The 14,713-nt window shown below is 43.1% G+C and overlaps 1 protein-coding gene across 14 annotated transcripts in view; it reads right to left on the bottom strand.

Annotated features, from left to right (window-relative positions):
* The window catches only part of kcnma1a (potassium large conductance calcium-activated channel, subfamily M, alpha member 1a), a 125,643-nt gene extending 113,921 nt beyond the window's left edge, over positions 1-11,722 (bottom strand). For 12 of the 14 annotated variants that reach the window (XM_031873447.1, XM_031873484.1, XM_031873473.1 and 9 more), the window contains exon 1: positions 10,522-11,720. In XM_031873447.1, coding sequence (XP_031729307.1) covers positions 10,522-10,812 — 291 coding nt within the window. In that variant the 5' untranslated portion in view covers positions 10,813-11,720. Of the gene's footprint in view, positions 1-10,521 lie in introns of all 14 variants that reach the window. The other 2 variants (XM_031873464.1, XM_031873454.1) reach the window with 2 other exon arrangements.
* Between the last annotated feature and the right edge of the window lie 2,991 nt (positions 11,723-14,713).

The raw sequence follows: 14,713 nt of genomic DNA on the forward strand, positions 1-14,713 counted from the left end.
TGCTCCACACTGGCGCCATGCCTATCAGTGGTTAGGATAGCGATAGCGTCTAGAGCCACACTGATAATCCAGTGAGAGATATATTGTAATGGCATATTAAATGTTGGCTGACAGGAAACGTTACAAAAGAAATACCAAAAAATGTGTCTTTGGCAATATCTTTTTTTTTTTTTTCAAATAACTACATACGGACCTTAAATCTGCAGTATGAGTCAGGCTGAAATACCATCTTTTTCCTGCTATTCATTGGAGTTATGGAAATTTAACCAAGACACATTTGCCAAAGTCATCACTTATTTTTGTATTCATTTTAGCAATTTCTCACCTTTTTACTTAAAACTTAATAACGTATTCTTTGACATCATGTGTTTTGGCCGCTTGATTTCTGTGAGCCAAACTTTCTAGTTACACAACAAGTGTTGTATAATGTTCATTGCATGCATTTATGCTCCCAAAAAGAATTAATCCCCTCGATTCTGAACGCTCATGAGCTTCCTACCAGCGGCACCCCTTAGGCCAAAATGTCAATTTTGCACATAATGTAATCTAATAAGCATAACCTAATAAGCAGTTTGCCATGACGTCTGCTGAGCAAATGCTCCCAGGGACATAAACCCTTTCCTTTAGCCCCACTATTATGAGAAACTTTACATTTTTAGCCCCACTTCTGGTAAGCATGTATCATCAGTATGTTTGTTACGTCCAACACTTGTACTTGTCAGCCAGGCAAGAACCCTTCCTTTGATTTTTGACCGGTTTACCACCAGATACTGCACTCCTTTCAATGTCTGCGTACTGAGTAAAGGGATATCCAGATACTTCCATGTACCACCACATTACTGCTATATTGTCAACCTGTCTATATTCCTGCTTAGTGTCAACGCAAACAATTAAACCCAGCAGTCAAAATTTTCATCAAAGTCTGTTGCTACAGAATGACTAATAAAAAATGCAATTGGATTATATTTTTCTTTCGATTCATTACATTCAAACAGAGAAGTCTGTAGACCCATGTTATTTTTTATATATTAGAGACTGTAAGCTGTTAGATGGTTTAAACAAAGATATGAAATATCAAACAAGACTTTTTCTGAAGTACTCAACAGCACCGACATAGCCCCACATCCTTGTTTATGAGAAGCATTGCTCAGTCTCCCCTTCCTGAGCTCTCCATGGTGCTGAAAGGCTTCACTTGTGCAGAATGTCCATTATGTTTATTAACACATCCTGCCAAAGATGGAGCACAACTGTTGTGTGTGTGGCCACGGCCATTGGATTCCACGTCTCGATCTGAACATTAGAACTAATCCCTGCTGCCCCCCTGGTCAACATCATAATTGAACCGCACATTTCAACACAGACCACAAACTACCCAGAAGCACAGGGTGGGAATTCTGATTGACAATGGTAAAGAAGATACCATTAAAATAGTATAGTGAGCAGTAATGACCATCAGTGCTGAAGGAATCTTACAAATAACTTTCTTATCATACATACACACATCTGCCTGCTATTCAGAATCAATTGTGCTCACACATTTCTAAGCCGAGAGTCAACAATGCCCCAGGCTATTTTGGATGTTTCAAATAATTACCGTGCAGCCACATTTCTGTAACTTGACCTCCACTAAATTGATTTACCACACTATAACACAGGAAAACCGTCTCTGCAATTAAAGCTATGGAAAGGAAAGGGAGGAATGTGCAAATCCATCTGACAAGACAGGACCAAAGAAGGAGACATCACATCTGACACTGAAGACGTATCGATAACAGATGCATGATTAAAAAAAGTATATTCTGACTTTAGATACAATCAGACAAACTAGTTCATGCAAATGTGCATATTTCTCATATCTCTGTGTGCAGTTGGGTGTATACAGTTACGTAAAACAGGAATATACAACTATCTATGAGAATCACTGACATCAACACTCAAAGCACACCATCGGTGAAGGAGATCATGAGTTACATTTGTAAACACAAGATTTAAAGTGGTGATTCTTTGTGGAGAAAAACAGTTATGTCAATTAAATCAACAAAGCGATTAGTCGAAATAATGATGTTGATGAATTCCTTTGGTCGAGGCCTTCTACTGCACTGTTTGTCCTTATTGGTGATCCTCCATGATGTTTGAAAATGATTCCATTCATATGACAAACACCAATCAATACAGATTAAAAGTATCTACCGATGGTCCCCTGGAGGGCAGCAAGGCAAGGCTGACCAATTACCGCACTGCTTAATCTCAATGGTATAGGCTGTCAGAGAAGCAGCACGGCAGCTCTGCCTTATCATCCATCTTTAATGAGGCGTTCAGCGATGAACCCATGCACTCTGTGCATCATCTGTATACGATTGTCTACACATGCTGTCATTCGGGCCTCACTGCTCGGCTCATCATCTTACAAAGCTCATGTCAGTCTGAAATTGGTCTCGCTTGACTCGCTGCTTGGTTCGTGTCGAGATACATTTCACAGCTTCCAGAGCGATGCCAGGCAACACACGGAACCTGAGCGAGGCAGCACCTTCTGGGATTTCAGATTTTGCAAGCATCAAACCAGGCTTCTAATTGACAGCTGGGCTATTCATCCTGCGCAGCCACTCTGGCAAATGTCAGAAGAAGTCAAGAGGTAAAATCATTGTGTAGCAGGCCCTCTCACTATGCCTGAACAGAATACTGCTTGTAGGCTGCCCTTATCCGTCAGCCACACTTGTATTTCCCCATAAAAACATTTTATTAGCGTCTAGTGCTCACTTAACTTATAGACACTGGGATGCTGCCAAATGGGGTGCAATCTTAGCATTGTAGCATAGTGGCTATGAAGGCACATTACCGGCACGCAGAGAGAAACCTGAGTCTGCTGTTAGCCTGCGAGGAGAATGACAATTAGCATGTTAGCCTAGCCCTCTTGGAGGTTAATTGAGACAGGTTGCTGAAGGGCTGTGGCGATGGCGGTGCCGTGTAATCCTAACACTTCCTTATCCGTCTCTGAGAGCTGATATGTGCTTGTATGTTCACCCAAAGGGTTGGCCTCACAGAGCCACATATGTTACTAAGAGAGAGAGAGAGCTTATCTCTAAATAGGAAGCACAAACACCGCCTGCTGAGATTTTTGAAGGTCACTGCCGAGTCCTCTACACACTCTCTCTCTCTCTCTCTCTCTCTCTCTCTCTCTCTGCTTCCCAGATTTCTAAGGGTGGGTCGCAAGCTAAGGGGAGCCAAGATGAGGGAGAGAGTGGGAGATGGCTGGCTCTGCCTGATAATCCACACCAGAAAAAGGCTAGTCCCAGGGCTGTGCATGTGCTTGCCTGGCTGGCTGCTGCGATTCCATGCAGTGGCATGGAAGGTTGGGACATTTCTAGTATTGCAACACCTCTGTATGACAAACCTAAAATAAAAATCTGACTTGATATGAACATAGAGTTTAATGTATACAATTGGTGAGAGAATCTCAGCAGCATAGAGAAACATTGCATGTGCACGTAGACCCTATATTGAACGATTCTTACGTCCGTTTCTCTGTCACTCTTGCATACAAAAAGCATTTGCAGATTTAAGAAACATAAGTGAGCATGAAAATTAAAATGCAAAACCGACTAGTTTGCAGTGGAACCATTGGCAGGTAAGGAAAATACATGCTGACATCCTTCTTAACTTACAGCTTAAATACCGGTGAAAACACACAAACCAAGACATGTCCATGCGATTGTCAAAATAGCATCATCTCAACTCTTCTGTCTAATCGCTGAAATGGCTGCAGAAGCATTTAGTATGATTCCTATGGCCTGGCTATAGGGAGAAACCGTTTAAGGACAACAACAGCTGAGGAAGAAAGCTGGTAGAAACCATAAGCCATGATCCTGCTGGCTACTAGCACTAGCTAGCTATCTCCCTCTTGCAGGCCTCCTTTGCCAGCTTAGCCTAGCCGGTCTCAACTACCGGATCTATATGCAAATGGTTTTCCTTGCCAGTTTGACAAGGCAATTTCTAATGGTGGGAATGCCTGTCTCGCACTATTCCCCCATGTGGAGCCAGGTATACCCGTCCCCTCTAACCTTTAACCTCTGAATAGTTCCTTGGGCGTGGAAGTCCTTTTAATAGTCCGGTGACTGGCCAAAGAAGACATAACAGCATGACAGCAGGGGAGCCGGGGAGCACGGTTTGGGTAAAGGGGGGTTGACCTCTGTGTCTGCCTCATGATATACATAGTCTGGCCTGATATATAGCCTCTCCTTGTCTGTGGATTACCATACATCAGCATGGCACACTACAGTTGTCCCTAGATGGCCATCAAATCAGGCCCAGAGAATTCGGGATTAGGGCCTTAAAGGGAGGATCTCCGCTAAATAATAACCCATGAGTCACACACTCCATATTAGAGTATGTACATGGAAAGTTAATCAGTGATGCTGGACAGAGCAAGTTTGTAAAAGCGTACATCAAATTGACTCTGTGTTACTGCTTTCCACTATTTTGTTTCATTGTAAACTGAATATCTTTGGAGTTTAGACCGTTTTTAACAATTTTCTGCCATTTTATAGATTAAATAAATAATCGATTCATCAACAAACTTGATGATCGTGAAAAATGTCTTTAGTTGCAGCCCTACTCCTGATAAGAGGGGCTGGGGACAGGCATTGCCTGCTGTGGTGGAAACTGGTCACGCTTTGCCCCGGGACAGCTGTGAGACATCCTCACTCACATCAAGTGTCAACAACACATAACAAGACACATGCAACTCAACCACTGGTCACAAGAATATAGTGGTCCTCCTATACACACACACATTCCTGAGATGACATCAAAAGCTAAGGAAGTGTACATGAATATAGCCGTGTGTGCACAGCAAGTCTTAAGGGCTTAAACATTTGCCTGAGGAAATCCACGGTTTGGCCACTTTGTCAAATTGTCTTCATATTCCAGGGTTTGGCACAGTCATGCTTGGCTAAATTACGGAGCGAGCAGCTAATGTACGGAGGTTACATTGAGTTATATTATGATGTGTTCAAGCTCTATCAATAAAAAAATAGTATACGGCGAGGGTAAATTCTAACGTTATCATGATGTGTTCAACTGTAGTCTTGTAAAATCGAGGTTTTGGCGAGAGACTTGAATACATGACCCTAACGCCAGCTCTAAAAGGCTTATAATACATTATTAAAACTACTATAGCAAATAACCCCGATAGATGACAATGTAAAAGGATAACATTTAGAATTGTTGACAGTTTACACTGACTTAGGAACAGTTGAGATCATTTCAGAGACAGTGAAAAAAAGTTAGTAGCCTTGAAACCAAGAATGTAATATGACACTTAATGCACTAAATGGATTTAGTTTTGACAGATAATATTATTTTAGAAGAGAGAATAGTCGTTAGCATACTTGATTACTAAAATAACTGATAGCTGAAGCCCTATAAGTCTTTATCAAGTGTCTTGTGTGATCCAGTGGTACTTTGTGTACTCAATTAATTTCTTCAATTAGCTCTGGAATTCAATAAGCCAGCGAGGGCCGAGCCGGGCAAAGTTAGGCTGAGGGTAGTGAGAGCGACAGCTGATGTCAGGGTGTGTGCTCTGTGCTGCTCTGGCGAAATACAGCTGGTCTGTTGCCAAGCAAAAAAGAATACACAGGCTCACAACAGTTCCTCTCTGCAGGAACCTCCGCAATCCATCCCACTTAAAAGGTAAGCGCAGTGAAGAGAGTCCCAGCATGCCTCGTTCCCCCTGCCATAGTCTGGGCTTTTCCTCGTCACATAAATGTAGACACAGACTCGAACACATGCAAACACCGAGGCGGGTTTCAAACTCAGGTTTGATGAATTGCTCTGCAGTGAAAGCCAAGCCGTCGTGTATGAAATATCAATCACAATCTTCATTTATGGAAATGCCTTGTGATGATTTACAATTGAGCAACGCTGCCATCTCATGAGATGGCCGATCATAAGATGGACTTGTCCTAATGTTAGTAGTTTAGTGATCATAGGCGTGCTTTATCATAAACCCTCGACCTGCAAACTGACAAGGGCGAGAGGAAATGGAGCCTATAGGCACCAGATGCTTCCTCCCCACACGTCTTTATTAGTCGCATCACAGGAGCAGAGTCTGGCCCTCAGTGAGGAGAACCAAGGCTCAGCACATCAAACTCTCATTAGATAAGATGAAACTTTAATGATCCCATGATTGCCATGGGGACACTGGGCTGGCGGAGCAGCAAACAAACATGAGAAAACGCATGAGCTAAATACAAATGGTCTTGGAGCAAAAGAGGACAGTAGTAGCAACTAAGTATCTGTTAAATAGAAACGTATAAGACAAAATGTCATGTGGCAAAAAAGTTTATAGCATTAAGACTTACAGAAAAGGTAGTATTAAGATTAGATTGTACAGGCAGATCAGGTACTGTAGCGCCAACAACGCTCTTCTTGAGCTGTTTGGAGAGAAACAACTATACAATCCTGTCGGCTGTTGGCTCTAAAGTGCATATAAAACGGTCCAAGTTGCACCTCAGGGGGGTGAGGGGGAGGCTGAACAAAAGTACAACAGCCTTGTTTGGAGGTGTATTTTTGTAGTCCTCATTTATACCTCACTATGACACAGGGATATAATGTGTAGTTTGGTGCTTGGGTTGAAACACTCGGCTTGTACAGTGCGCCTCTGTATCGTTGGTTCGGACCAGTTTGCAGCTGATGTGTGCTTTAGCCACTCCATGTACATTGAAGACTGAACCGTCTGCCTCCTTGCTGCTCTATGACAGATGCCAGTTATCGCTCCATCTCAAGTTCACTAACAGCTCCTCCTCTTACTGACGCAGAGCTGCAGACAGTTCGCCTGAAGATGAAGCGGTCTTCTAAACACCTGTCAATGCTCTCTTGTGTAAAGTAACGCAAACTATAGTTGCGACCCTTAGCTACATTATATCCACATAAAAATATCACTTTTTCAGCAAGCAAATCACTTTAACTGGTCAGTCACATGACGGCTAATAGTGCATAATATAAGTTATTGTTAAAGACTTAGCTGACATTACCTACTGCCTTATTTACCAGCTCACAAAGACTAAAACTAGTTGCCCAATCATTTATTCATTTTTTTTAAGTTTCAAAATTTCCCCTAAAGGCCAACTTAAAATCTTAAAATCAGTTTTTAGTTTCTGACAAACAGTCCAAAACCCAAAGATATTCTGTTTATGATCATACTTTTATGATCAACTATTCCTTTCAGCTCTCATAAAAAAATAGCTATTTGGAATGAGACATTTTTAAATCCCCAGCCCGACAACAGACCATGTCAGCTATTTCTAATTTTCGAATAAAGCCGTGTTTTCAGAGAGCCGTTGTGCCATTCAATGTTTGAATAGAGATTGGTGCCACAAATGCAAAGCCTCAATACTCCTCCCCACGCATCCCAAATAACAGAGGCATCATATAAGAACTCCTGGAGGTGGCATGACGCAGAGTAGAAAACTAGACCGTTAGATAACCATACAGCAGTGAAGCAGCACAGCACAGAACTCTAAGTATTCAACAAGACCAAAAGAAAGGGAACATAGAGCAGACGTGTATGCCAACAAGCCTTGCAACATGAAAGTGCTTTCCTCCACCGGTTGTGCTTCCGTTCCCGTCATGCATATGCATTAGCATTGTCCTGAGTGAGTCTTTCCCTGAGTAGGAAAACCCCTTCAATTAGAATGTGTGAAGTCTCGAGACTGCACTGTGAAAAGAGAGTGAAATAATGAAGCTCATCCAGACGGCCTGATAACTGGTGTTTGCAGAGCGCCGTAGTGTAGGGAAAATCAATAACAAATGTGTTTGATATGTGGTTTAAAAATGGCACTGGAGCACTCTGAAACACCCGCCAGAGAAATGGTGCCATAAATGTTGCCATTACCAGCAGTGTTAAAAAAAGAAAATCAATGTGGGTTTGGTGGGTTTATTTCATTTGATGTTGCTTTTTTAGTCCACCCGGTAGACGGCACCAAAACTATAAAACAGCTGCATTGTTGTTATCTCTAATATGATTTCCCTGTCTTGTTTTAGAACGATAAAAAGGTAAAAAGTTGATTATACCCGGTTATCATCAGACTACTGTCTTTAAACAGTCCAGAAGTCTCAAAAAGTTGCACTGCACAATTTCTCTTTGCTGCATCCACTTATCTCACTCCTTCCTCCAGCATGATGTATATGACCCATGACCTCTCCCTTATAATCCTGACGGAGAAGAGGGCCATTTAAAAGAATTAGGACACAGCTGTGTGCCATGCAATGCAACACCCCCTCTCAAACCCTTCTGACACCCTCACACCCCCCGTTTCCACTTCCTCCTGTGTCTCTCTCTCTCTCAAAGTTTCAACCTCCATTTCCTTGCCTCTGATTCCAGGTTCCCAGTACTGCCAGAGAAAGCCCACCGCCCCTCAACGCCAACTATACATCCTGTTTCTGACACATGCCAACTTAGCCGGCCGCGCTAGTCAGCTGAACAGAGATCCAGTTTCCCCCTTCTTAATACTCCTAACAAGCCTTTTCCCTCTGCAGCCAAGTGTCAAGCCAACCAAAGTCACCTAATGGGACGGCTCTGCCTTTCTATACGCACAGCAACACAGCAGCACAGGGGAGGGAGTGCACACTGAAACGTGCTTTCATTTTATCCCAGTTTCTCCTCTTTTGCAAGAGATGAGACGCAACCAGATACCCACCAGCAATCACAAGATGGATACCTCATTATAATTGCATGGTTTACTTCCATCACTTTCCTAGCAAGACGGTTAGAAGTATATGCAGGATGGCATACGGTTGGGTGCCATCTCTAATACATGGGATTCATGAGCGTGACAAACTGACATGAGGCCGACAGCCAAGTAATAACCCAAATAGCATAACAGGCAGAGTTATCTCTCAATGTAAATCGGAGCTGTTTAGACGGGACAATTTGTTGTATCCCAGAGGGCCTATTTTAAATCTGATATCATGTAAATGTCAACTTGTGTTTTTCAATATGCAGCCAAGAGCCGGGCTGGACAATCTGTGTATGTTCACGTCCTATCCAAAATCTAGTTCCATCACAGCTTAATTGAACATAATCTGTAATGGGATTATTTTTTTTTGTGCACATTGGTAAGTGTGGGGCTGGGAGATATGAACGAAATGAAGTATCACTATTATTTAGAATATCTCTCAGATAATCCATTTACATAATTCATAAATGTATGCAATATCACATTTGAAACGATCAAATTGGTGTTCAGTGGCTTTAAGCAGAGCAATGGAGGCTATTTTCTGCTGTTTTTGTCAGTTAAGGAGGATGACTCTATGCCCTGTCTTCCACCTGTCATAATACCAAACAGACACGGGCAGAAAAGGGCCAAGGCCACCGAAAAGGACATGGGAGACGAGCAGCAGGAGGGGCACGGCTCAAAAGGATGAGGGAGCTCACCGTTGCTCCCTCCTTCTTCCAGCCATCATTGTCACTCCTTCCTCTTTTCAACCCCTTTGTGCTTAATGCTGATGATAGACTCACTTGCCATTACCTAATTTATTTATTTCTTTTGTATAAAACATTCTCATTCCAAGTGAGAAAAAGAACAGACCATGTTTCGCACACTCTAAGCAACATTTCCCTCTGTTCAGTCAACATTACTCTCTGTTCAGCCAGGGGACCACTTGCACTATACACAAGTGCGTGAGTCATGTATGAAGCAGGCTTTAATACACACGTGAATCAGCCATGATTCATCGCTGAAGCAGGCCACCCCGAGCAAAGTAATGGCCAGTCACCCTTTTTCCTCCCATTTCGACATCAGTCCTGCAGACGGGTTACTTTCATCATCCCGCAAAGGTATTCAATGTGCAGCAAAAACACATTGCAGCAACCACTGACTGTACAAATTAAAAAGGTTAATAACAGACAGCGACGAGAAGAAATGATGTTTCCATGGACTATATTTTGCAGAGTTGTTGCATGCTATGAAAGAGACAGCCTTGATGTCGTTGGGTCTGCATTTAAAGTCCCAATGGACTTCATCAGGTCTCACTGGTGGAATGTTACCCTGGTACATGAAACTAGTGGGAATGTTACCCTGGTAAAAACGTCTATTTTCACCCTAGAAATCAAGAGCTGGTGTGTCATGAGGATGGGCTACTATGATGCACGTTGAAGCAAAGCAAAATAAAATGAAGGAGCTGCTCTCCTCTCATCCCACCCGCATCTGTCATGCAACACCACCCCCTTCATTCAAGAGTGGGAGTTGGTAAACACAGCCAACGGATAACAACAATCGTATTCAAGGGATGCACTCATTATAAAAAGGCAGTGCTGCAGTTGGCACTGGATATCCGTTTGGTGGGTGCAGATTAGGAGGAAGCCATCGAAGTGGCATGTCATTTTCACAATGCAGGCCGTTACAGAGCAAGAAGTCAGGCCAGTGTCACATTTTTTTTTTTAAAGCACACTATGTGCATCAGTGGTTTTGTGTGAGGCGTTCAAAGAGATTTCCACATCTACAAACTGACAGTGGGCCATACCTTGTGTTTGACGTTGCAGTGGCAGCAAACGGTATACATATATTTGAGTGTCCTCCACAGCAGGATGATGAAGAGACCCCCAAAAAACGTCACCATGGAGGAGGCGAGGAATGCCCACCACATGCGCTGTCCATTATTGTCGCAGGGCACCTCGGACGAGAACGGGATGACAACGTCTTCCATCTTGGATATTAAGATTGAAGAGCCCGGATTTCGATTATTATTGATATTGCTTGACCTCATAGAGCTGTCGCTTCCATGTGGAACGGTGCCACCTGCCTCAGCTAGCATTTAGGAGCCTTGGAGAGCCTGTGCCTGCGTCCCCAGCCCCACGAACCAGCCATATTGCTCGAGACAAACCAAAAAAAAAAAAAAAAAAAAAAAAACCTTTTCCCTGTAAATTGTGCTCACCCACCCGATGTAGTCTCTTACTATAGTTTAGCAGCCTATGAATCGTTTATACGTGACAGCGTGAGGCACCGCACACGCGAACCTGACCAAAATAGCGGGTCGGTGTCCCTTGGACAGAGGCATTTAAATCCGCAATATTGACGAATCTTAACCGCGTCTCAGTCCGAGGGGTTTTCAGGCTCTCTCACGCCAAAAGCCATGGTGAAGACGGCGTCGTTTGCAGCCGTCGACGCTGCCAATGATACGTCGAGTTGTAGTAAACACAACCAGTGAGAAATGTTCGCAGCCTGTTCTCGGCGAGGCGACTTCTCTAGCCGTCTTCCATGCACGGGATTCTGTCAATAAGCAGGCGGTGAATTCGATCGATCGATTTCACTTTCTTTACGCGTCAATCGACTGTGAACGAGTGGCAACAAAAAGAAAAAACCGTTAAAAAGATCATTTAATTCTACAATTGGTTGACTGTCTGTACAGCGGCGAAGACTACATACTCTTGCGGGCGTTTTCGTTGTCAATTCTGCGTAAAAAGGACGAGCGCTCGGGTGGATGTCACTGTCTCCATTCGATCCCCCGCAGCCCTGGCACGGAGCGGCCAGCTGAGAGAGAGCGCCTGTCAGATGCGCTCCAGAGGAGAGCGGGCAGATTTACAGGTAGGAGGGCGGAGCGACGCGCTTATAATAGGTAAAGATAGACAGAGGGCAGTGATACTGCGACGATGTTTATTCCAAATGCCGACCGGTCTGCGCAGACCTCGGTCTACAATTGCGCCTCTGCGTCTTTGATGCGCGCCAATGAGTGACGCACGTCGCAAAAAAAAACAAAAAAAAAACGAGGAGGCTGTGGAAAGCAAGCTATATCTATCAGTGATGCATTTAAGGATTATAGCAGCCTATATAAACATCACATGAAATGATGAGTCGCCATAGGAAATGTCGTGATGACGGTGTGGATATAAAACGACAATATAAAGTGAGGTTACTCATTGACTCCAACACTGTCACGCTGTAAGGATCCTATTGCACTGACTTTTCATTAAGGGTAGTGCTCCCCTTGTTCAATTACCGAGTCTGTGGCTTGTCATGGTGAAAATGGACTTCAATAAATACCCACACATGCACACACACACACACACACACAGGGTGCTTGTCATGAATGTCCTTTTCCGGTCAATTACAGTAATATCCTTACACTTTTAGCTCACATATTAGGTCAAAAACAGGTGTGAATTGGTGAAGCATGACTCAAGTAGTCAGCCAGACCAAAGGATATGGGGAAACAGCTGGCACGGGGCCCTGAATAACCACTGAACCATGTGCGCCAGACCAGGCAGGTGCACACCACACAGCCACCTGTGTCACAAGGCCCCAGAGTTCTTGGAGATTGTTTGCAATAAACCCTCAATAATCTGTCCACAAGGCTCTAGGGTCTAAATGTATCACCAATATCAGCAACTATTTAAGTATACTTATAAGTTACCAAATAAATGTCCTATGAATGTGGAATTATTATTACTTCTCAAGCACAGATCATTTGGAAAGTAAACATGCCGAAGTAAGGTGTGGCGAAGACGTGTGATTAATGTTCTGTGATGGTAATTTATTGTCTGGGAAATAGTAGCGCTTCTACAGAAATAGCTTCTGTAACAGAATCCTTTAACCTGGGAGGGAGGGAACTGTAAAAGACCAAAGACAAGGAAATCTGTAAATTATAGCACAACGTCAGAGTTATGAGTGCCTATGCAAGCATTTTGACTTCAACAGGTCAACACTGCTTTTTACCAAATAAAAATAAACTCAGATGCAACAAGTTTTGAATGTTTGTAACATGATCTTTGTTCCATAATTTCATCCACATCATTTGCATCCAGTTTGCTTCAGAATGGCTCTGCAGCCAAACACCAACATTAAAATCTGAAAGTGTAATCTTAGGTTTTACCTTTAGAATAACTATTAGAATGGGCCCATGTAGAGCAGCTCTGAAGATGTCCTCCTGCTGGTAAAATGGTGAACTGGTCACATTAAGCACAAACAATGCTGCTCTACAGCAGTGTCATGGAGCACCTATACCTCCATTTGTATTCTTTCAAGCGCTGCAACATTTTAATGAGAAAATTACGTTCATGCTAGAACCAAGGTGATACTAGTCAGGAATTATTAAAGAAGATAGTTCCAATGCCTCATGAGTGTTTTACTAATGCTGATCTTTATTCAATGAATCCTGTTATTTTCAGGGAACAAGTGAGGTGTAAATCACATGTTAATTTACAAATATATTGGCACGTCATTCATGCTGTAAACAACAGGGAATCTTACTCCATACTCTGTGAACAAGCCTATTGAGATCCAACCTCCTATAGGCAACAATACGCTATAGAGAGGACACAGAAAGTGAGCATCAGCAACACATGCTACATACGTCGTGTGTCATAATAAATCTTGCTGGCGTTTATTGCTGGCAGCAGAAGCAGGGACTTAAATTGATCATCCCCCATGAAAGGCCAGCTGGTGGGCGAGCGGTTCCTGTGGGCCAGCAGAACTTTAACCGGAGGGTTTCAGTGCTGACAGATGAGGAGATTAACACGAGAGCATGTCAGGTGGTAATCCCACAGGACATTTTGAGATGCTGATGAGGTAATGTGCTGGAGAACCAGCAGAAGGCTGAACCGGACAAACTCATCCCATCATGCACTCAGAGATGGGAAAGGCCACGGCTTGCCAGTGTGGACTACAAAGATCCCTTGCTGTCAGACGGGAGACTTCTCAAGTTCAGTTGAGCTGTCAGCAGCTGTCTTGAAACAGACACCTCACCAGGAGAGCTGGAGACCCTAGCCCTTTCTAAAACAGGGAAGAGGGTACTTGGAGGACATTAAGAATAGGAGCACGATACAGCAGACCTGAACTTAAAGTATAGTGAAGAAATGAGTCACCCAAACCTTGAGCGACATTCTCTGGAGAGCATTGACAAGCTTGAACAATTAGGCCTGGGTAGCAGGGAGTTTGAGGCATTGATGGATGTTTTTGGAGACACTGGGTGCTCTCTTGCCCCAATGAACCCGACAGGCAGCTGGAGGGTACTCCTCCACTGTGCAAAGTGACATCATTGGCTGGAGGACCATGTGACCCCCCCTGATGCAGCACTCGGAGGAAACAACCTTTGGGCTAAAGGCGCCCAATCAACCAGCGAGATCTGGTGTAGCTACAGGCTGTCGAACTGCATGGAAAACAACTCTCGTAGAATATTGCAGAATTAGAAGTTTTTCTTGGAGTGTAGACCGAGTATGTGTTTATCATGTTCGTATAAGCCTGGGCACACGTTCATCAGCCTCAGAAGAGTTGCATTGAGAGTGTAAATTTAGGAGTAAAAAGCTTAGTGTAACTCTGAAGGGATCACATGACTAGTGACATGCAGAGAAGGAATAGCCAATAAAAGACTGATTCAAGGTAAATCTGCCATATTTTTCTTATGAAAATCCATATCTGATGCATTTGTTTTTCACCAAAAACATACATCATTTTTGAAAAAGGTTCTTCATATTTGTGTGAATTCCCTCATATTTCCAGTAGGAATGAAAATGTGTGCATTAGAAAAATTAACTGGAGCAGGAAAGTAATTCTGCTGCCGGTAGACGACATTCATCCGACAGATCATATAAGGATAATTAAGCAGCATATTGGTAGTTTTGAAAATAAAGTATTCATGGACAGTGATTGCAAACAAAATAAAGCTTTATTGGTGGCGTTTGTACCCCTAAAAAAAAAAAAAAAAAAAAAAAAAAAAAAAA

Source organism: Anarrhichthys ocellatus, unplaced genomic scaffold (genome assembly GCF_004355925.1).
Source record: "Anarrhichthys ocellatus isolate YVR2014 unplaced genomic scaffold, GSC_Weel_1.0 scaffold3, whole genome shotgun sequence".
NCBI classification, from domain to species: domain Eukaryota; kingdom Metazoa; phylum Chordata; class Actinopteri; order Perciformes; family Anarhichadidae; genus Anarrhichthys; species Anarrhichthys ocellatus.